The sequence below is a fragment of the Rosa chinensis genome, chromosome 4 (genome assembly GCF_002994745.2).
Source record: "Rosa chinensis cultivar Old Blush chromosome 4, RchiOBHm-V2, whole genome shotgun sequence".
In the NCBI taxonomy this organism is placed as follows: domain Eukaryota; kingdom Viridiplantae; phylum Streptophyta; class Magnoliopsida; order Rosales; family Rosaceae; genus Rosa; species Rosa chinensis.
In genome coordinates, this window is record NC_037091.1 from 33,675,622 (window position 1) to 33,697,447 (window position 21,826).

The following is a 21,826-nucleotide window of genomic DNA, read 5'->3' on the forward strand; positions in this document are numbered from 1 at the left end:
AATAGGCAGCTTGAACAAAATAACGATGTTGTGGTGGGACATGAAGTTGATAGATATTTGCTGGACCCCATAGAAAAACCTGCTGAAAATGATTATTGGAAGATTTTGGATTGGTGGAAGCTGAATGGAGGTAAATATCCCAACTTGCAATCATTGGCTAGAGATATATTAGCCATACAAGTGTCCACAGTTGCAAATGAGTCAAGTTTCAGCAAGGGGAAAAGGGTAATAGATCCATACAGAAGCTCTTTAAACCCAAAAATAGTTTAAAAACTGATATGTCTTCAAAATTGGTTGAAGGCTAATGACATTATGGGGTTGGAGTACATTCCAACTATAGAGGAAATGGAGACATATGAGCAGATTGAGGCTGGTATGTGTTTTTGGTGTTTTTAGTTTACTGTTTTTGAATCTGGTACAAGCAATTAGTTTCAAAATCTATGTGATTTATTGTTTTGAGTTTTGACATTGTGCAGACCATGAAAAAAAGGAAAGAAAGAAAGCTGAGAAGGCCAACAACACTATTGTTGCATCTGGATCTGCACCAAGTGTCCGAGTAACCAAGAGCTCTGAGGCTTCGGCTTCAGCCCCTACAACCAAGAAGAAAAAGCAGAAAAAATGATCCAATTGCTTAAGTGTTGAGTGTTTGATGGTTTAATGCTTTCATCAGTTTCATCTTTCATGCTTTGACAGTTTGGGAGTTTGCAGGAAAATGATTATTTGCTATGTTGATGTTGATTGTTGAATATGTAGATTGTAGATAATGTTGAGTTTGAATGATTGAATAGATTGTGCAATATTGAATCATTTGAATGTATGTATGGAAATCAGGAAAACTGGAAACTAGAAACTGCTGAAAACTGAAAATCAGTGTTTTTATATGGAAAAACAGAGGAACAGAGTTTGGAACCGATCTGAGATTGGAACAGAAAAACCGATAAACCGAGCTTGGAACCGAACTAATATTGGAACCGAAAAACAGAGAAACTGACCCGAGAATGATCGGTTCGGTTCTATATCGGTTCTTGATAAAAATAAAAATAAACATCAAACCCGAACTGATGATCACTTGTCGGTTCCGGTTCCGGGTTCACTACTTGAAACTGGAGAACCGACCCGAGGCCAGCCCTAGTCTCAATTAGGGTTTGGAAGCTCTCCAACATTCATGGTGGAACTGCAAAACAACTGCCCAATGTGTCCAGTTATCAACCTTCATTTGAAGTGCGGAAGCTTTCCTCAAGCTCTGGTCAATTCCAGGCTACTCAAGGTTTTGACTTTTGAGCAACAACGACTGTGTGGTTAATAGTGGTTTACCATTGGCACCTCTGCAAAAGATTTCCTTCAATTATTCTCACCAAATGTATCTGATGTCTCCTAAAATCTGGTATTTTCAGTGTGCATGAGTGAGAGACGAGTGATTATCACTAACCGTTAGCACCTTTATTATCCTTTGCTTTGTATTTTGTTGGTCAGCTAATGTGATTTAGATGCCTTAAGGCTATAGGGTAAGGTTTCATATCATCCCAACCACCAATTGGAATGTAAAAGAGTATTTAGCCAGTGTTCAAAATCAGGTCTCTTGCAGACTTGCGGCAAATTCATTACATGAAAATCCAGTTCTGCAAATCAAAGAATCTTTTGGATAAGTAGCAAAAGAAGAGGGATATATTGAGTACATAAACAACAGACTATGACCAACATTTTGGATCCGTAAAAGAAACAAGCATAAAAAGCACTATGGACCAAACTATCTAATGGATAGATAAGAGGTAGTTGAGCAAACATATACTAGATATTGAGCTTTCAACTTGCATTAATTCGAAGAAGGCTAAAAAATGTGGAAATGATGGAAGTTGTCCAAATATGCTTCAACAATGACAACAGTTCTTCACCTCTTACACAACAAATCGACAAATATCATGGAAAGCATCACAACACATAACAATGGTTAAAAATGGCAAAGCAGCCAACTTGTGTTTAAAGTGCACTGAAGGCAAATACATTCTCAGATGAACTAAGCATCAATTGAGAATGCAAGACAACAGATAATAAATAGAAAATGCACAATGAAACTGCAGAGGCAGAGGAACCAAGTGCACATACCGACTTTGTTTTAAATGCTGTTTTTATTTGATCTAAGACAACCTCTAGCTGCGCACTACCATTTGGTCTAGTGAAACTCACAGCATTAGGGTTTCTTTAACTCCTTTCTGAATTTGGTGCTGCCTCAGTTAAAACGGATATCAAAATACACTTATCAACAATGATGAAAAAAAAAAATATATATATATATATATATAGAGGACCGTTTTGAAGAGGACGTCCGCAACCCATAAAAAGTGTGGACGTCCCTCCTCCGGCGTCAAGACAGTGGCGATGGCTGCGCTGCGGTTGCCGAACGAACCCTCTGAACATCCCAGACCACTTTCCAGTAGGGTGGACTCGCCGGTAACCACTTTCCAATCGACCTTGATCGGACTACCACTTTGCAGTTGACCACGCTGCCCAGACCTCCGACCTCGATCTCGTTGGCCTTTGTCTTCACTGCAAACAAGAGGAGCGCTGCTGTCGGAGCTTGATCCAGGAGAAAGGAGGGACATCTGCACTTTTTATGGGTTGCGGACGTCCTCTTCAGAACATTTTCGTGTATATATATATATATATATATATATATATATATATATATATATATAAGGAGTCAAAGAAACCCTAATGTTGTGGGTGTCACTAGACCAAATGGTAGTGCGCAGCTAGAGGTTGTCTTAGATCAAATAAAAACAGCATTTAAAACAAAGTCGGTATGTGCACTTGGTTCCTCTGCCTCTGCAGTTTCATTGTGCATTTTCTAGTTATTATCTGTTGTCTTGCATTCTCAATTGATGCTTAGTTCATCTGAGAATGTATTTGCCTTCAGTGCACTTTAAACACAAGTTGGCTGCTTTGCCATTTTTAACCATTGTTATGTGTTGTGATGCTTTCCATGATATTTGTTGATTTGCTGTGTAAGATATATATATATATATATATATATATATGGATTAAATTCAGTTTACCCCCTGAGGTTTGGGGGTAATTTTATGTTAGTCTCTGTCCTTTCAATTTAATTAGTTTACCCCCGAAGCTTGTCAATTCTCCTCAACTGTGTCCATTCCATCCAATTTGGACATTAAGTCTGATTTTTGAGGGCTAAAATGGTCATTTCAAGACAAAAAAAAAAAGGAATTTTATTATTATTTAAAAAAAAAATTCTTCTGTTTTTTAATTTTTCTTCAACCTATACACCTCAAGTTATAATAGGTTTATAAGAACAAAAAGATACTCTAGGTGGTTGAAAGCCGCTCGCTGATCTACGATATTTGTGATATATCTCCGATAAAGTAAAGAATTTTAGGAGATATCCCCAATAAAGTGAAGAAATATCTGTAAAAAACGATTTTACACTTTATCTATAAATATTTGTAAAAAATGATTTTACACAGATATTTCTTCACGATTTTACACTTTATCTGTAAAAATAATTTTACACAGACATTTTTTCACTTTGTTGGGGATATATCCTAAAATTCTTCTCTTTTTCGAAGATATATCATAAATATCGTAGATCAGCGAGCGACTTTCAACCACCTAGAGTATCTTTTTGTTTTTATAAACCTATTATAACTTATGGTGTATAGGTTGAAGACAAAATTTATATAAAAATAAAAATAAAAATAAAGATGGAAAAAAAATGAAAAAAAAAAGATGGAAAAAAATGAAAAATAAAAACAGAAAAAATAAAAATAAAAACAAAATTTTTGAAAAACAAAAAAACAAAAAAATTAAAAAAAAATCTTTTCTTTTTAAAATTTTTTTTCATGAAATGACCATTTTAGCCCTCAAAAGTCAGACTTAACGGTCCAAATTGGACACGGCTGACTGAAATTAGAAAGCTTAGGGGGGTAAACTGAATTTATTCCTATATATATATATATATATATATATACAAGCCCATTCCAAAGCAGATGTCCGCACTTTGCTAAAGTGCGGACGGCAACGCAGCAGCGGCATTCCAGGAGGCCACGGTGGCTCTGGGCTTGGCGAACGGAGGCCGGAGGCATCCTGGACCGTTCGGGGTAGCGTTCGAGGTCAGAGGAGGTCGGAGTTGTAGGTTTTTGGGCAGCAACCTCACCTGCAACTGCAGGTTTCTGGGCAGCGCTGCAACCACGTCGCCGGCGAATCCACCGACTGCAGACCGGTCCGTCCGACCCCTGGCGTCAGTCAGGTAAGCCCAGCCGCTCCTTCGCACCCCGGGCCGAGTTGCAGCGTTGACGTCTGCACTTTAACAACAGTGCGGACATCCTCTTTAGAATCACTCCGTGTATGTGTGTGTGTGTGTGTGTGTATATATATACGGGAATGTTCTGAAGAGGACGTCCACAACCCAGAAAAAGTGCGGATGTCCCTCCTCCAGCATCGGGAAGGCGGCGATCGCTGCTTTGCGGGTGCCAGACGCACCCTCTGGACATCCCAGACAGCCTCGATCAAGTGGTGACGGCGAAAGTGATCGGAAACTCGGCGGTGTGCAGCGAGCTCGCCGGAAACCATGGAAGCCCAGAAACCTGCAACCCCGACCTCCTTCGACCTCGATTTCTGCCCAGAAGAGGTCTGGGACTCCTTCGGCCTTCAGCCGGCCAGCCTCGAGCCGCTGTCTCCTGTTGCATCGACGTCCGCACTTTTTCTGAGTTTTGAACATCCGCTTCAGATCCTTCCCGTACACACACACACACACACAAACAACAAGGTTCCAAAGAGGACGTCCTTGCTATACATAATCTGCGGATGGGTTGAGAAAAGCCGTTCGTTTCTTTAAATGAAAGCCAACGGCCCAGATCGATCTCCTTGAAAACCAAAACGCGGGTCGAACTAATCTGTTCCACAACGATCAACTGTAGACTCTCCACTTTGGTTTCATCGAAGTCTCTGGTTCTGGTTCGATCAGTTCTCCACAATCTCTTCTCATCTCGTCTCCAAATACTAGATAGAGAACTCAAGTTGCACGATTGTTGCAACTGAAGCTTTCTTTTTTCCTTTCTCTCATGAAAATTGCATCTCTCTTATGGTCCCGACATCCCTTGGAGTTTTAGCGCCAAAAGTTGCAAACTTGGAAGCAGAGAAACACATCTACAGTATGGATTCTATCTCTTTTCTGATTTGTTTGATTTCCAATTACAAAATCTAGGGTTTTTTTTCCATATTTTGGGACTTTTCTTCTTTCTGTTTTTGGGTTTGGTTTTTGTTTCAATTGTTGATCTTATGTGTGCTTTTCAGTTTCAAATAAATGGAGTCAGAGGATGATCAAGTTTATATTCCTCAAGTAAAGGCAGAGTTGATGCCTAAATTATACCAAGAGTTTGGAACAATAGATGATGTTGCTGCTTTCTAGAATAGATACGCAAAAGAAGCAGGGTTTAGTATTAGAAGTCATTCTAATGCGACCAGCAAAGATAAGAAACAACTTATGAGGAAGGAGTATGTCTGTTATAAGCAAGGAGATTCCAAAGTTGAAGGAGAAAAGCATAAGAGAGGATTACCAAAAGTGGGTTGTAAAGCGAGAATTGCAGTTGTGAGAAAGAAGGAGTCTGGAAGATTTGCAATCTCTGTATTTGTTGAGGCTCACAACCATCCATTAACAAGCCCGCCTAGAGTACATTTGTTGAGATCTCACCGTTGTGTTTCAGAAGTTAACACAGTTCTATCACAGCAACTAAGCTTGGTGAATGTGGAGAAACATAAACAGTTTGAATTATTTGGTGTTCAGGCAGGTGGCATTCAAAATATTGGTTTTATACAGTGTGATCTATATAATTATGGAAGAACTTGTCGTGAAGAGAAGAAGGGGCGTGATGGAGATCTACTATACATGCATTTTGAGAATGAGAAAGAAAAAGATTCTTCTTTTGTCTATACAATGGATGGAGATGAGGAAAACAGAGTAACACGGTGCTTTTGGGCTGACTCAATTTCAAGACGAGCTTATAGCTTTTATGGAGATGTATTTATCTTTGATACTACATACAACACAAATCGGTATGGAATGATTTTTGCACCATTCACTGGTGTTAACAATCATGGGCAGACAATCATCTTTGCTTGTGCATTCTTGAATGATGAGACAGCCGATACTTTTGTTTGGTTATTCAAGGAATTTCTAAATGCTATGCCAGGAGATGCACTAGAAAATGACCCCAAGATGATCATTACCGACCAAGATCCTGCTATGACTAAAGCCATTTCAGAAGCACTCCCACAAACATTTCATAGATATTGCAGTTGCACATTCTTAATAAATTTTCTGAGAAGTTAGACGCGATTAAATATCGGGATTTCTACCAAGACTTTCATAGCTGCATATGGAATTCAAGTAGTAGAGAGGAGTTTGACTCAAGATGGATTGAAATTATTGAGAAGAGTGGGTTGAGTGATAACAAGTGGCTGGAGTCGATATACGAAATTCGTTCATCATGGATACCAGCATATGTCAATCATGTTTTCTCAGCTGGAATGTCAAGTAGTCAAAGAGCAGAGAGTCAACATTCTTTCTTCAAGAATTATGTTTCTAAGTGGAATTCATTGGTGGAATTTATGGTTCAGTTTAAAAGGGGACTTCTTCACCAACGACATTATGAGTTAGAGGAGGATCATATTAATATTGATGAGAAGGCAAAAACTGTCATGTCCCTTGACATAGAAGATCATATGGCCAAGGTTTATACACGTAAACTATTTGATGAAGTTCAAGAACAGTTGAGAGAGAGCTTCAAATATAAACTTGAACTTGTGTTTGAAAATGTCACTCAAGAACAGTTTAAGGTTATACGAAAGAACATTGATACTTGTAAGTCTCATGAACTTACTTATGAAAAGGAATCTGATTTTGCATCATGCAGCTGTAGAATGTTTGACAGTCAAGGTTTCCCATGTCGGCATGTTTTGGCATATTTGATTAAGATCCAAGATGTTGATAAATTGCCAATTCAGTACATCTTGAATAGATGGACTAAAGCTACAAGACATAGAGTTGTGTTAGATTGTAATGGAATGGAGATAAAAGATAACAAAGCTTTACTTGCAAGGAGGACTAAACTATTCCAGCATGCTACATATGCAATTGATAAGGTTATGGTGAGTGATGAGGCTACCAAGGTTATGGTGAGTGATGAGGCTACCAAGCTGTTTATGGAAGCATTGGATGCTTTTTTGGAGAATATTAAACCATTAATTAGTAATGAAGGTGGACAAACTACAGTAGATTTGGAGACCGAGACCAACAATGCTACTATTCGGCATGTTTTTAATGAACCACATCAAGTGAGAGCAATTAAAAGGGTGTGGGAGTAGGTTGAAGAAAGGAAAAGAGAAGAGGAAAGTTAATGTAAATGCCAGTCAAGGTAGGCAATGCCATGGATGTGGACTATTTGGTCAGTCACATGACAAAAGAAATTGTCCAACACTTCATGGAAGGTAAGATAACTGTGTTTGATATTATTGTTCATGGCAACATTTTTATCGATTGATATTGATGACTTTATTTTTGCTTATTTATGTAGACCTGCTATTGATGAAAATGGAGATTCAAGCTCCACTAGTATGGATGAGGATAGTTGTTCATCATCTCATTTGGCAGAATAATGTCTCAAAAATATCAGTTCACTACCAGAAAACATGCTCTTTAAGGTAAGCTTTGAGTTTTTTGTATTTGGTATTTTTTGGATTTTGCATCTGATTTGGTCAGTTTTAAGGGATATTGCTACTGTGCTTGTGTTTGATTTGTTCAGAAATAGCATTTGTTGATTGGTTTTGAATTTGTTGAGAAATAGCTACTGTGCTTGTGTTTTATTTGTTCAGAAATAGCTATTGGTTTTGGTTTTGAGTTTCTTGATAAATATGTGGATTTCTTGTGTTTGATTTGTTCAGAAATAGCTGCAGTAGATTGGTTTTGAATTTGTTTTGAAATAGCTACTATGCTTGTGTTTTATTTGTTCAGAAATAGCTATTGGTTTTGGTTTTGAGTTTCTTGATAAATAGGTAGATTGCTTGTGTTTGATTTGTTCAGAAATAGTTGCAGTAGATTGGTTTTGAATTTGTTTTGAAATAGCTACTGTGCTTGTGTTTTATTTGTTCAGAAATAGCTATTGGTTTTGGTTTTGAGTTTCTTGATAAATAGGTAGATTGCTTGTGTTTGATTTGTTCAGAAATAACTGTAGTAGATTGGTTTGGATTTGTTTTGAAATAGCTACTGTGCTTGTGTTTGATTTGTTCAGAAATAGCATTTGTTGATTGGTTTTGAGTTTGTTGAGAAATAGCTACTGTGTAAGCTTTGATTTGTTGAGAAATAGCTACTGTGTAAGCTTTGATTTGTTGAGAAACAGCTATTGTGATCTTCATTTACAAGTTTGGTTTTCAGTTTATTGAGTCTGTTTGATTCGGCAGGTTTTGGATGCATTTATAATCTTCATGGAAGGTTTGATTCTGCAGGTTTTGGTCAGTCACTGATCAGTTTATGGGAAGACGATTTTGTGGTCTCTTTGATTCTGCAGGTTTTGGATGCAGTGATCAGTTTATGGCAAGGCGGTGTTTTGGTGGTCTCTTTGCATTCTGCAGGTTTTGGAAGACATTTTGGATCATTTCAAGATTATATGGTAGAGTGAGGATCATTGTGAATTATTATGTAATGGTTTCAATTGTGGATACTCAATTGTTGCTGATTTGTAATGATTACAGATGATTTGTAATGATTCCAGAAAATGAAGTGTGGAATGACTTAATATGCAATGTTAGACTCAAAATGTTCCAATCTGGAGCAAAATGACTTGATATATACTTTGATTGACTCAAAATGTTCCAATCTGGAGCAAAATGACTTGATATATACTTTGATTGACTCAAAATGTTCCAATCTGGAGCAAAACTTTAACATTGCATATTGACTCAAAATGTGGAGCAAAATGACTTTAACATTGCATATTGACTCAAAATGTGGACCAAAATGTGGAGCAAAATGACTTAATATGCAACATTTGTCAATCGGATACAATCTACAAAGACTAAAGCCATTTCATTCGTTCTATATTTCTGTAGAGTACAACAAATGAGAAATAGCTTAGCAAGAGCAAAGCTCTGTGATTCCAGAAAATGCACATTACATTCACATGTTCTATACACTGTGATTCCAGAAAATGCACATTACATTTAGTGTTTACTACTACAAACATTCCACCAATGACCATAGTTTTCCTATCCCACAGCCAATACATTATGCAGCAACCAACCAATCCACCTCCCTCGCATTTGATCGTCACTCACTGCCGGTGCATCCCAAACTTGAAGAATCAAACACATCACAAAATTCATAACAATATTCACCAACTGAACTTTGCTTGAACTTCCTTCCATACTTTTTGAATTGCTCCTTTAATTTCTCCTTCTACCAAACACTTCAATCAAATCTATATACAAAATCAGTAATCCCAAATTAGTAATCCAAAATCAGTAATCCCAAAATCAGTAATCCCAAATCAGTAATCCAAAATCAGTAATTCCAAATCAGTAATTCCAAATCAGTAATCCAAAATCAGTAATCCCAAAATCAGTAATCCCAAATTAAATTTCCCAAAATCAGTAAACCCTAAATCAGTTCTACCCAATCTTCAATAATCCCAAATCGGTAATCCCAAATCTTCAAACTCAGAAAACTCAAAGCTTTACCTTATATGGCGACTTGAGGACCTTCATCGGGGTTTGTGCTGGTGATGAGCTCCGTTGACCACGTCATCGTCGAACCCAAACGCCAGCAGTGAGGAGGACTAAGGAGATGACGAGGTTCGGTGGGGACTGATATCGGGTGTCGCCGGTGGAATCACTCCGGAGATGAGTTTCTAGTATTTGGAGAGGAGAAGACCTGGATTTTGGGTGGAGATGAGATGGAGAACCAACGTCCTTGGTTGCATCGAAGTGGAGAGTCTACAGTTCGTCTGAGGAGGCTTTGTACTTCGACCCGCGTTTTGGTTTTCAAGGAGATCGATCTGGGCCGTTGGCTTTCATTTAAAAAAATGGACGGCTGTCCGCAACCCATCCGCAGATTATGTATAGCAAGGACGTCCTCTTTGGAACCTTGCTATATGTGTGTGTGTGTGTGTGTATACAGGGCCCTTCTAGTGAGGGATCCTTTTTTTTGGTTTTTTATAGGGATAGGCATTTCAATCATATTTTCACATCTTAACCGTTCAGTTTTTAGGTCATAATATATAGATCACTTTACCAAATTTTCAGCCAATTTGATGATTATTAAAGCATCCAAAACTGTAATTTATCATTATAAACACGAACGGTTCCGGTTCGACAAATTCGGTCCGTTCGTGTAAATTGCAGTTTTGGATGCCTTAACGATCACCAATTTGGCTGAAAATTTGCAGAAGTGATTTATACATTAGGACCTAAAAAGGGAACGGTTAAGATGTGAAAATATGATCTAAAAGTTGGTATAATGCCTATCCCTATAAAAAACCAAAAATAGGGGTCCCTTAGTGGAAGCCCTATATATATATATGCAAAGATCAGAGACAGACGTCCGCGAATTTGAAAACTGTGGATTAAATGACGTGTCAGTCTTCATTGGTTGAGTTGCTAAACTCATCAGCACGCTGCCCCACGCACTACTGAGTCATCTTCCTAACACCCAAGGATCTCATAGCCCAGAAAGAACACCAAAAACGTCCCAAATCATGTTTGTTCTTTAATCAAATGATATAACCTTGCGAGCATCAAACATCTACAAGAATAGAATAGTTTTTAATTAATATGGGAGTAACTGATGTAAAGCTTTCTAATTGATTGAATCAAGCAAACCCAAACAGATTTGTACGTAAATCCAAACATGAATTTTCAATTAATAGAGTAGAGCCCAGAAACTGATCTCAGAAATTAGAAAAGTCATTTAACTGAGGAACTGATGCCCATAAAATAGAGAAGTAAAATCCTTGATTTTGGGATCGAAGATTAAAACTCAAAAGGGAGGACCTGTATCTGAGAGATAGAGATTAGGAGAGAAGTCTAGAGGAGATCAGCACCAAACTACGAACCCAGAAGAAAAGAAAAAAGAGAAAAAAAAAATCTTCTATGTCGAGCTTCATCAGTGAGATGCGACCATGGAAACTTAATGGCAGGACTGAAATTTGAGATGAGTTTGCTTTTTTCATCGCTTTGCCTCAAGAAAAAGACCGGGATTGAACCGGCCACCAAGCACGAGTTCGACTAGTTCTGGATCCTTCAAGAGGAAGAGGAAGAGAGATAGAGTAGGGGTCGTCAACGGGCCGGGCCGGGCCGGGCTTTATTAAAAATCAAAGGATGGGCTTTTTTGGGCCGGGCCTTGCGGGCTTTATTTATAAATAAATATTTAAAGACACAAGTATTTTTTGTTTTAATCAAGCTTTGGAAATTCAATGGATAATGATCAAATACAACCAAAGATAACAATCTATATAACTATATTGTACCAAAAAAAATCTATATTTATATATAGATACTAATTGGTTGATAAATAAATTTTTAAAGACACTAATTTTTTATAAATCTATATTTATACATCATACAGTCCAAAGAGCTACATATAGCAATTCAAAGAAAATGAGAAACCGACCGTTGGATGAGTTTATTACAATAAATTATGAGTGTGGTAAAAAATTTAGCCAATTTAACCATATTTTTGAATCCGATCGGATTGGTCAACCGTAGTCACTTATATGTTTTATTGGTTGACCGATGGCGTGGCAACCGCGAAACGTGCTTATTTTTTCACATCACGTTTGTATATATTCCATCGATGGATGTGCATGGACACAAGATAAAAAAAAATTAATTTTAATTACAAACACATTGGACTATACCAATTTTATTCCTAAAGTTATATGACTTATACATTGCATTTAAATTGTTTAAGTTCATTCTAAAGTAACCATGAAGTGGAAAATGAATTCGGAGAAACCAACCGCGTGATGGGGAGATTGTAATGTTTTATGGTGGTTGTAGAAAATCCAGCCAATTTGGTTCACGTTTCGAATTCGATCAACTAGGTCAAACGTAGTTACTCTTATAAACCATTTATATATCATACACTTCAAAGAGCAACCCCTATCAATTCAAAGAAAATGGAAAAACCGACCGTTGGATGATTTTATTACAATAAATTATGAGTATGGTAAAAAATTTAGCCAATTTCACCATATTTTCGAATCCGATCGGATTGGTCAACCGTAGTCACTTATATGTTTTATTGGTTGACCGATGCCGTGACAACCGCGAAACGTGCTTATTTTTTCACATGACGTTTGTATATATTCCATCAATGGATGTGCGTGGACATAAGATAAAAAAAATTAATTTTAATTACAAACACATTGGTCTGTACCAATTTTATTCCTAAAGTTGTATGACTTATACATTGCATTTAAATTGTTTAGGTTCATTCTAAAGAAACCATGAAGTAGAAAATGAATTCGGAGAAACCAACCGCTCGATGAAGAGACTGTAATGTTTTATGGTGATTGTAGAAAATCCAGCCAATTTGGTTATCGTTTCGAATTCGATCAACTAGATCAAACGTAGTTACTCATATAAATCTATATTTATATATCATACACTCCAAAGAGCAACCCCTATCAATTCAAAGAAAATGGAAAAACCGACCGTTGGATGAGTTTATTACAATAAATTATGAGTGTGGTAAAAAATTTAGCCAATTTCACCATATTTTCGAATCCGATCGGATTGGTCAACCGATATATATAATATATATATATATATGCACATATTTTATATAGAAGTATAATAGTATAAGAACTTCCACACACACACACACACACACACACACACACACACACACATATATATATATATATATATATATCTCTCTCTCTCTCTCTACACACACACACACACACACACACATATATATATATATATATATATCTAATATATATAAACACACACACACATATATGATATATTGATATATATATATATATATATATATCTATATGACTATATATATATCTATATAAACACACACACAAATATATATCTATATGTGTCTATATATATATATTTATAAACACACACACACACACATACATATATATATTAATATATATATATATATATATATATAAACACACACACACACACACACAGATATATATATATAATATTTTGCGGGCTTTTACGGGCCTGGCCTAGCGGGCTTTTGGCAGGCCGGGCCGGGTTTTTGCGGGCCTCCATCAGCCCACCAAGGCGGGCTTTTGCAGGTTTTTTGACGGGCCGGGCCGGGCCAAAAGCCCTGCGGGCCGGCAGACCTCCATTGACCCACTTGATCCGCGGGCTTTTTGATGAGGCCTAAGATAGAGAAGATGATATGGGTGGGACCCACATAAAAGCTCTGAAAATCAAGTTGACTCCATTGAAATTTCAACAACCATCCAAAGGATGACACGTGTTTGATCCGCAGTTTTCAAATTCGCAGACGTCCGCCTCTGATCGTTGCTCTGTGTGTGTGTGTATATTTTTTTTTTAATGTAAAATATTTCTATCATTAGATACGGACATGCTGTGCAACACCTGAACCAATGGAGCCACAAAAGGATATATACTAGGGATTTTATGTACAATCTTATCTAGACCGAAGCCTAGAAAAAATTCAAGATTTGAAACCATATACAATTAATTCTGAAGCTTTTGAAGCTAGTAAGCTTTCATATATTTCTATCAATTCACAATGGGGAGAAAAACATATCCCATAGTGAAGCGTCAAGAGATAAGGAAGTCTATCCTAGCTTTTGTTTTCACCTTGGGAGTGAATATAGATACACAAATATGAAGCTACTCTATGCACCATCTCGACAATACTTCTCATGATATTTTCTCTATGTTGATTTCCTATAAGTTGAACTGGCTGTCAGTATGTTTTAGTTGTTCCATTTCAGTAAAGTAAACTGTACAGCAGCAGCGTAAGGAAGAAGTTTATAGTCCATTGGTGATTCAAATGGCAAGCAGAAGAAGGGATGTAGTGGGAACCTACTAAATGCACTGTTCCACTCTGTTCATCCTGTACTTTGATACTTGATGAGCCTGAAAATATCCACAGGAAAGTTACAATTAGCAAGCAGATAACAACTCATTTTTGTCAACAGTATATAACAAATTCCACTTACATTCTAAAATTTTCTCAGTAAATCCAAAGTGCAGACAAAACTCATACTTCAGTGAAGACTGAAGAGGCAACATTTCAATTTGATATTTAGTTAAGAAACCCGTGACTATAAACCATTTAGTTTTCCTCTCAAATGTTCAAGATATTTCCTTTAACGGAGTCACTTTACATTAATTGTTAGATGGACAACCACTTATAATCACCAGTTCAGTTTCACCAAATTGAATTACATTATGACAATAATAAAGAAACAGAAAAATGCACATGGCAAATATTGATGCAATACTTCTGAATTTAATTAATCAATGGCATAAGATATAGATGATAAAAGAAAACTATTGTTACATCAGATTACTTATTTTGCAGTCTGCCCTTAATTTCATCGGTGCCTAAATTGGGGTTGTATTAGTAGACGTGTAGGCTATCAAGGGGAGTTTTAGGGTTAGGGTGATGTATTGGCTACAAAGATTCAGTTATAGGGATCAGAAGCAGATGCTATAGGAGTCATTGCATGTTGCCCACACTCTAAGATGTAGACTTAAGCTAAAAAGTATCTGGAAAACAATAAAGGATATGGATATGTTGCAGAAAACACTAAATAACTCGCCTGCCCCCAAAAAGAAGGTAATATAATTTCTGGAAGAGCGAAATTTGCTCTTTGATGCATGCCAGGCAGCTTCTCTTATTTACATGCTCAAGTTCTCAATAGAATGCACTTTTGTCCCATTCAGAATGAAACTCGTAACCCTTCACTCCCAAGTCTTCTAGACTGAAGGTTTATAATTCAGAGTTTAGGACTGCCAAAGTAGAATAATGGCCTACAAGGAGTTAAGCCCGCAAATGTGTCTGCTTTACCCAATAGGAAATTTTCTAATTCTCAGTTGTTATCCATTACATAGGTCGAGAACTGAGCATATTGTTTTACCCTTTGTAGTTAGTATAGAGTACAGACCATATGTAAAGATAGTCTCTGCTAACCAAGAACTGGGAAGTTTTTGTAACCTAACTACCAAGCATGAAAGAATGCTAAGTAAGCTTAACAATTGAAAAATTCATACAATGTGTCTTATATATAGATTATAAAAAAATCCATGCAATATGTACATGAAAGTGATCTTGAAAATAGAAGAATGACAGCAATCTTAAGGTGACAAGGAAATGCAGCACAAACAGATGACAACAAAGCAGACCACATAATATCTCATATTACATAAAGATACAAGCTGCAGGTAAGAATTATAAAGATATAAAAGAATGAAAATAACATGATACTCACAGTTATACTCAGTCCATCCAATGACTTGATTTTCAAGATCATACAACACTAGCTTATTCGAAAGTACCAAATCTGCAAGGAACACTTGAAATGATCAAATCCCAAGCTCTTATGCTTTTATTATAGATAACCATCATATACCATGCCAATTAAGCCTGTCCTTAAATGTCGGCATCAATAAAACTGTAAGGGGTATCTAAACATTATATTAGTTCTATATCATCAGTAACACCCTAGATGTCACCAGACACAAAACTAATGCTGAGACATACATATATTGTTGAGGTTTACCTCCCAAAAGGGTCAAGTTCTTAGTATCCCTGGATTGCAACCCACTGTTTTGCCAACCAATGCACCAAAAGCCTTCCTGTACATCCACATTAAAACATTGTAGTAAAAGTAATCAAAATTATCAAAACAGAAATTGAAGCGTAAGACTAGAAAACTTAGATGCTTTTACAAGAAGAAAGAGCAAGTAATGGAAGAGGATAATTATACTTGATCAAGTAGTTATACATCTGCAAAAAATACCAGTGATATTTTCTAGAGGAAATATGGGAATAATTTAAGGACACAAGCTGTAACTTTTTTTAAAAGCATATAGGTTTTTAATGACGTCTGGGGTTCTAGAAGGCTTTCTGAGGCATAAAATTTATTTTTTTCTTTTAAAAGAAACAAATTTATTGATCAATCAGTAGAATGATACAATAAAGGTGGACAAGAAGCACAAGCAACAAGGAAAAAACACCAAAGACTAGAAAGAACAACACTAGAAACTCTTTATTGAAGCAGATAAGACGCCCAAAGAAACTGAGCGTAGACTACAAAAGCCCTCCAGTCAATCATAATTAAAGAAGTGCTGTAATCCACAAATTCCGCTGAGGCATATTATATATTATAAGCGATATCCAAGGTATGAGCTTTAGTAGAGCAAGTGCAACACAAAAAAGTTTGGTGTTCTTGAGCTTTAGTTGTTCTTCCTCTCTAATTTTCATGAAACATTTCAACGTGTTTATTCCAATACAAATAAACTTTCAATAAAGTGAATTTCAAAATTAAGCCTCTTCCGGAGGAACTACATATTAAAAGTGCTAATTTGGTCCATAAGAAATATGAAAGGATAATAATGAACGGTTATGTTTGCAGTTCCTAATACTTACAGAGGGGAACAAGTAGTCATGTGGATAAACCTTCAAAGAAAGTGAATTTTCAAAATCAAAGGTGACTGCAGGAAATCCATCATCAACACTGCAAGTAGAAGCAAACCGTACAAATATCAGGAAAGCATCCTGTACTAGACAATTTAAAATGATACTTGATCAATTTGTAGTACTGCAGATCAATGTACCATCTAATGAAGAGATCACAAAGACATATATCAAGCTGGAAATAAGCGATTCAGGTGACAGACTGTACAGCTCAAAATCATAATAAGCGTAATGTAACATCATTATCAAAACTAAAAAAATACCAGTCACTTATTGAATAAATTTTACACGGAAGCATCTGAGAGGAGTTACCTATTGTCTGATGATTTTTATATATAGCTATAGATACCTTTTGCAATGAACTAGCAAGACGGTTATATATAAATTTGTTCACATGCAAACAATATGAAATTCACATCTATGATCTCTTAACATTTATGGCCGAAGTTTCTTTTCTGAAACAGTAATTGCTGTTATCAAATTCCAGTTAGTCATTACGCTCAATTTAGTCTAGAATTTTGTATCATGCAATACAAGCTGTTAACTAAGGAATCAAACACTCAAGACATGATAAACAATTTTATTATTTATTTTTTTAACACACGAGAATGCAGTTATCTGTTACCTTCCCGAGTACTCAAAGCATGTATACTCGCCACGAAGAGTGTGAATTTTCAAATCAGGCTGCTGAGATAAGATCTATAAACAAGATAATATTTCTGTTAATAGTGATAAAGAGATACAAAAGAAATGTATAATGGAAAACTTTTATGATAATCATCAAGAGAATGAAGTTTAATACATCACATACCTTACTTACTAAGGGCTCGTACACCACGTCTGGAAGATAGGCCAAAGTTGTACCGCTGTCAATTATAGTCCCTTTTCTATCTCCCGCTTCAAATACATCTGTAGAAATATTTAGGAAAGCATGGCCAACTTGAACTGCCTTCATATTGACATTGTAGTGCGGCCTAAAAAGCAACAGCCACAGAGTGAGGATTTGAAAAATAATGCAACACCATTTCAAACATAGTAAAGCATACCACGAGGGGTCATGTTCTAGAGAGAAGAATGGCACAACCATTTCCCAACAGATCCTTACTCATTTTTTAGTCAGCTAGGTATGGCTGATGGGAAAACATAAAGCTACCAATGACTAACCCTCTCATTTTTGGCCTTTGACATTGTTTATTACATGAACTTTCCTTTTGTCATTACTACCTTGTAATAGAAAAATCCTTGTTACTTTTGAATGCTACTAGAAACCTTGGCAATCAAAAAGAAATGAAATAAGTAGAAGGCTATTCAAGACCAACTGATTCAACATGAGCTCCCTGGAATGACACCCATTTTGCAACCATCTAGTCTCCAAATATGTAAAGATATTTCATAGGCAGTTCTTCAGAATTATGGTCAGCTGTTTGTCATAATTCTTTAATACTTAAATATATTAAATAAGCCACCTTTAGGGAATTGCTGTTGGATGGTTAGGACATCCTATCTTTGACGATAAAGAGTGAACTTCATACGACTTTTTTTTTTTCCAAACATTTCAATGAAAAAAATTGCATGATCCATTTGTATTTAAAATCACTCTCTTGCTCTCACAGACTCATGGGAACCGGTCCATATAATAGCTACTCTCTGCTCACTGCTTGCTAATAATATTCCTCAAGTTCCGTTCACTTCATGATAAACACATACACTAACATACAGCCTTCAACAAGGATTGGTTACTAGAACTAGAATACATAGCACACTTGATATGTTTAAGTTCTACTGTGATAGCATATAGTGAAGCTTATATTTAACATGCAAAGAAAAGAAAGAAAGACCACTTAATCATAAAGAAAACATATCTTTTAGAAAATACCAGCTATATCTAACAAAATGAATAAACACACAACACTATCAGTATAATGAAAAAGATCACATACTGGTTTGGTACCAATGGAGTCATGTTAACTTTCGGCTGCACAACACGCCCAATAGCAAAGATACCGCCTCCATTCTTTCCATCTAAGCAGTGAGCAAACATCTTCTTCACTTTTCCTGATGAAGCTAGCTGTGAAATTATGGATGAATTGGACTTTCCAAAGCCAAGAATTCCATCAAGTGCTTCTTCACCAGATGAGCCTATATCACCAGATTGTGTAGCACCACACCTATTGCACAAACATCAGAACCACCACATGAATACCAACAAAATACTCATACACATGCACCTGTCCAGTAGTGGTGTAAAATACAAAGTCATTTATATAAAAATAACGAGAGTGGTGTAAAATATCACTCTCCAGCAGTGGAAAAATAACCAAAAAATACAAGAAAAATAAACTATCCTATCCTTCTAATTACAAGCAACTACATCGGAAAATACATGATAGCAAAGTAATTGCTGTTTATTCACTTTGACCGCTATGAGTGATGATACGAGTAGTTCCTTTTGCACAAAAAGATTAGTCAATATAGTGCACCAATGAAGTGTGTTTTGACGGTTTAGTCCAAGTCAGTCCACAGACCAAACATTGCCTAAACCTGACCCACTACGCATTTACCAGCGGTATCTTGTCACTTGCAAAAGGCTTATGTGTTCACTTTCCTTTACATTGCTTAATCGTTTCACCATGAACCTTTTCTACTAAAGATGGTAGCATCCTGCAGAATGGATGTCACTTTCTTGCAAGTATTGAATACACTAAAACCAATACTAAACAATTGGGGGGCTAGAGAGGGGTAGTTGGGGCTCAAACTACACATATCCTCTGGTTGAGTTTGCCCAAACTATCACGAAACCCAGTGACAGTCCTCACCAGTCCATTTGAATCAATTCTAGTCTTTATTTATCACATTATGAAGAAATCAAGTCATATAGATTATAGTCCAATAACCGGACAACCAATAGGCCATGTCCCAACATAACTGATCATTCGGGTAGTTAAGTAATCAAAACAATCTACCAATACTAAATTTAAGATAAAAATGAGAGCATTTGATCAGTCTAGTTGGACAATAATATCTATACACCGAATTGCTGAATTAAAGCTGAAAAGAGCATACAAAGAGCATACTTAAGCACAGACAAGATTGATACCAATGCAAACCTCTCAGATAACTTAAACCTCCCTAAAATGAACATGATAAACTAAAATAAAGAAGAAAGCAGCAATACCAAGAAGGAAGAAGTTACCCAAAAATGACGCTCCCATTGGAAGAGCTAGTCTTGAGGTCACCCGACACTTGGTCATACAACACAATATCTTTGACAAAGTAACCAGCAGTGGAGGTGCCGTCTCCGTAAATTTGTAAATAAGGACATGACATATTGGCCGTACATCCAGCCAATGGACCATTATTCACCGCCATGCAAAACTCTTGATCACAAGGAATCAGTTTACCAGTGGAAGACTGCTTGATATCATATAGTGATAGCTCAAACTGTCACATATAGCCAACAATCAAAACAAGCAAAAACAACTACCGAAATTCGGATTGCGAAAAAGAAAGCATAAAAAGAAGCAGGAAAAGGAGTCAATGCCATACACCAAGTGAGCTTCTTTGAGGGCAATCCTTGCATTGAATACAGTTGACCCACATAATATCACTTCCAGTATCAACTTGTACATAGTAGTCTCTAGGAGGTGTTCCTATTCCAATTTGAGCATAGTATAATCTGCACAACAAGAACAAGAATTCAATAAACCAATCGCTAAATTCTAACGCAAATTTAGACAATTTCATATATCAGAGAGGAGTACCCAACGGCGTCAGGGCGGCCCGAGCCGCCGAGAGGGAGATCGACGCCGGCGAGAAATCGGAGAGTGCGTTTGGTGTCGTGAGCTTTTAGGGCGCTGAGAGTGCGGTCCCGGCCGGCGTATTTGTACTTGACGCTCAAGACGGCGTTGTCGAGAGCGACGCCGGCGGTGATGTTGGTGGAAATCAGGAGGAGGAAGAGAAGAGGAAAGCCCCGGCACGACGTTGTGAGAATGAGCGCGACTCTTTTCATGGCGGAAGACGGCGTCGTCGCGGTCGTCGTCGTGGTCGTCGCTGGAGTTGAAGAAGAAGAAGAAGAAGAAGCCATTTGGTTTTAGGCTTGGCTGGCAGTGACTCGCCAAAGAGGAAAATGGAATTGGTGCGGAACCTCGTCTTACGTGGACGTTTCAATTTTTCAAAATCAAATATCTAATCCAAACTTTGAAGAAAAAACAAGCCCTAAATTCGCTTTCCTGGATATGCTATCAACAAATGTAGGACATCTTTACTCCTTAAACGATGTTCTTAAAGACACCTGTTTTTCATGGATTATTTGGATTACGCATGTATATTCCACTAAGTTTCGCTTAATTTTGAGCCACATATCTTTGACACGTCCACATGTTTTAGACACGTGGTGGATATACGTAATCACGGTACAAGTATATTAAGGGAGTGTTGGAGTAAGGGACATGAAGGTTTCAAAAAACTTTAAGGTGATTGGAAACTTTGAGTGTTTAGAAAGTTAACTGAATATTGAATATTTAGAAAAAAAAAAAAATTGTAAGTATTCCACTATGTTTCTCTTAGTTTCGAGTTACATGTGTTAGACACATTGTAGATATACATAATCAGGATACAAGTATACCGAGGAAGCGTGTGGGAAAAAGATATGAAAATTCTAAAAAACTTCAAGATGATGAGATTTTGAGGTGATTGAAATTTTAAGGTGGAACATGAAGTGATGTAACTAAATTAAAATTTATTAAATTTAAAAGTGAACAACATATTAATTCTAAAACTTAATTAGGTAGGAAGTTTACAATGCTATATTAGTCACTGAATCTTCTATTAGTCACTGAATCTTCTAGCCTACAAGATTCTCATTTTGTCTCCAATCTAAGTTTGGAGGGTATCCTGTGCATTCGTCCTACAGTCATTTAATTATTGGATCATATATTTTAAGCATCCATTTGGCTCTTCGACTCTTTGTTTTTTTCCTTTGATGTTGACGTGACATCCGGTGATTACTTGCCATAGAAAGGTACTAGTATAAGACAACGTTTTCATGTTGAGACGGTATATAAATTCTTGGGGGTTGAAAATCGTACAAGTGGAAACTATGAC

The 21,826-nt window shown here is 36.8% G+C and overlaps 2 protein-coding genes across 2 annotated transcripts; one reads left to right on the forward strand and one right to left on the reverse strand.

Moving 5' to 3' along the window:
* Positions 1-5,497: 5,497 nt before the first annotated feature.
* LOC112199155 (protein FAR1-RELATED SEQUENCE 5-like) lies at positions 5,498-7,377 on the forward strand. Its single transcript, XM_024340213.1, has 2 exons — positions 5,498-6,277; positions 6,340-7,377. The coding sequence occupies exons 1-2, from the start codon at positions 5,498-5,500 to the stop codon at positions 7,375-7,377; spliced, it is 1,818 nt and encodes a 605-aa protein (XP_024195981.1).
* Positions 7,378-13,656: 6,279 nt separating this feature from the next.
* On the reverse strand, positions 13,657-20,977 carry LOC112200103 (aspartic proteinase 39). Its single transcript, XM_024341120.2, has 10 exons — positions 20,485-20,977; positions 20,270-20,399; positions 19,917-20,164; positions 18,664-18,891; positions 17,535-17,697; positions 17,349-17,422; positions 16,676-16,763; positions 15,807-15,882; positions 15,516-15,587; positions 13,657-14,157 (listed from the first exon to the last, which is right to left on the reverse strand). Exons 1-10 carry the CDS (start codon positions 20,805-20,807, stop codon positions 14,009-14,011), a joined length of 1,551 nt encoding a protein of 516 aa, XP_024196888.1. The 5' UTR covers positions 20,808-20,977; the 3' UTR covers positions 13,657-14,008.
* Positions 20,978-21,826: the final 849 nt, after the last annotated feature.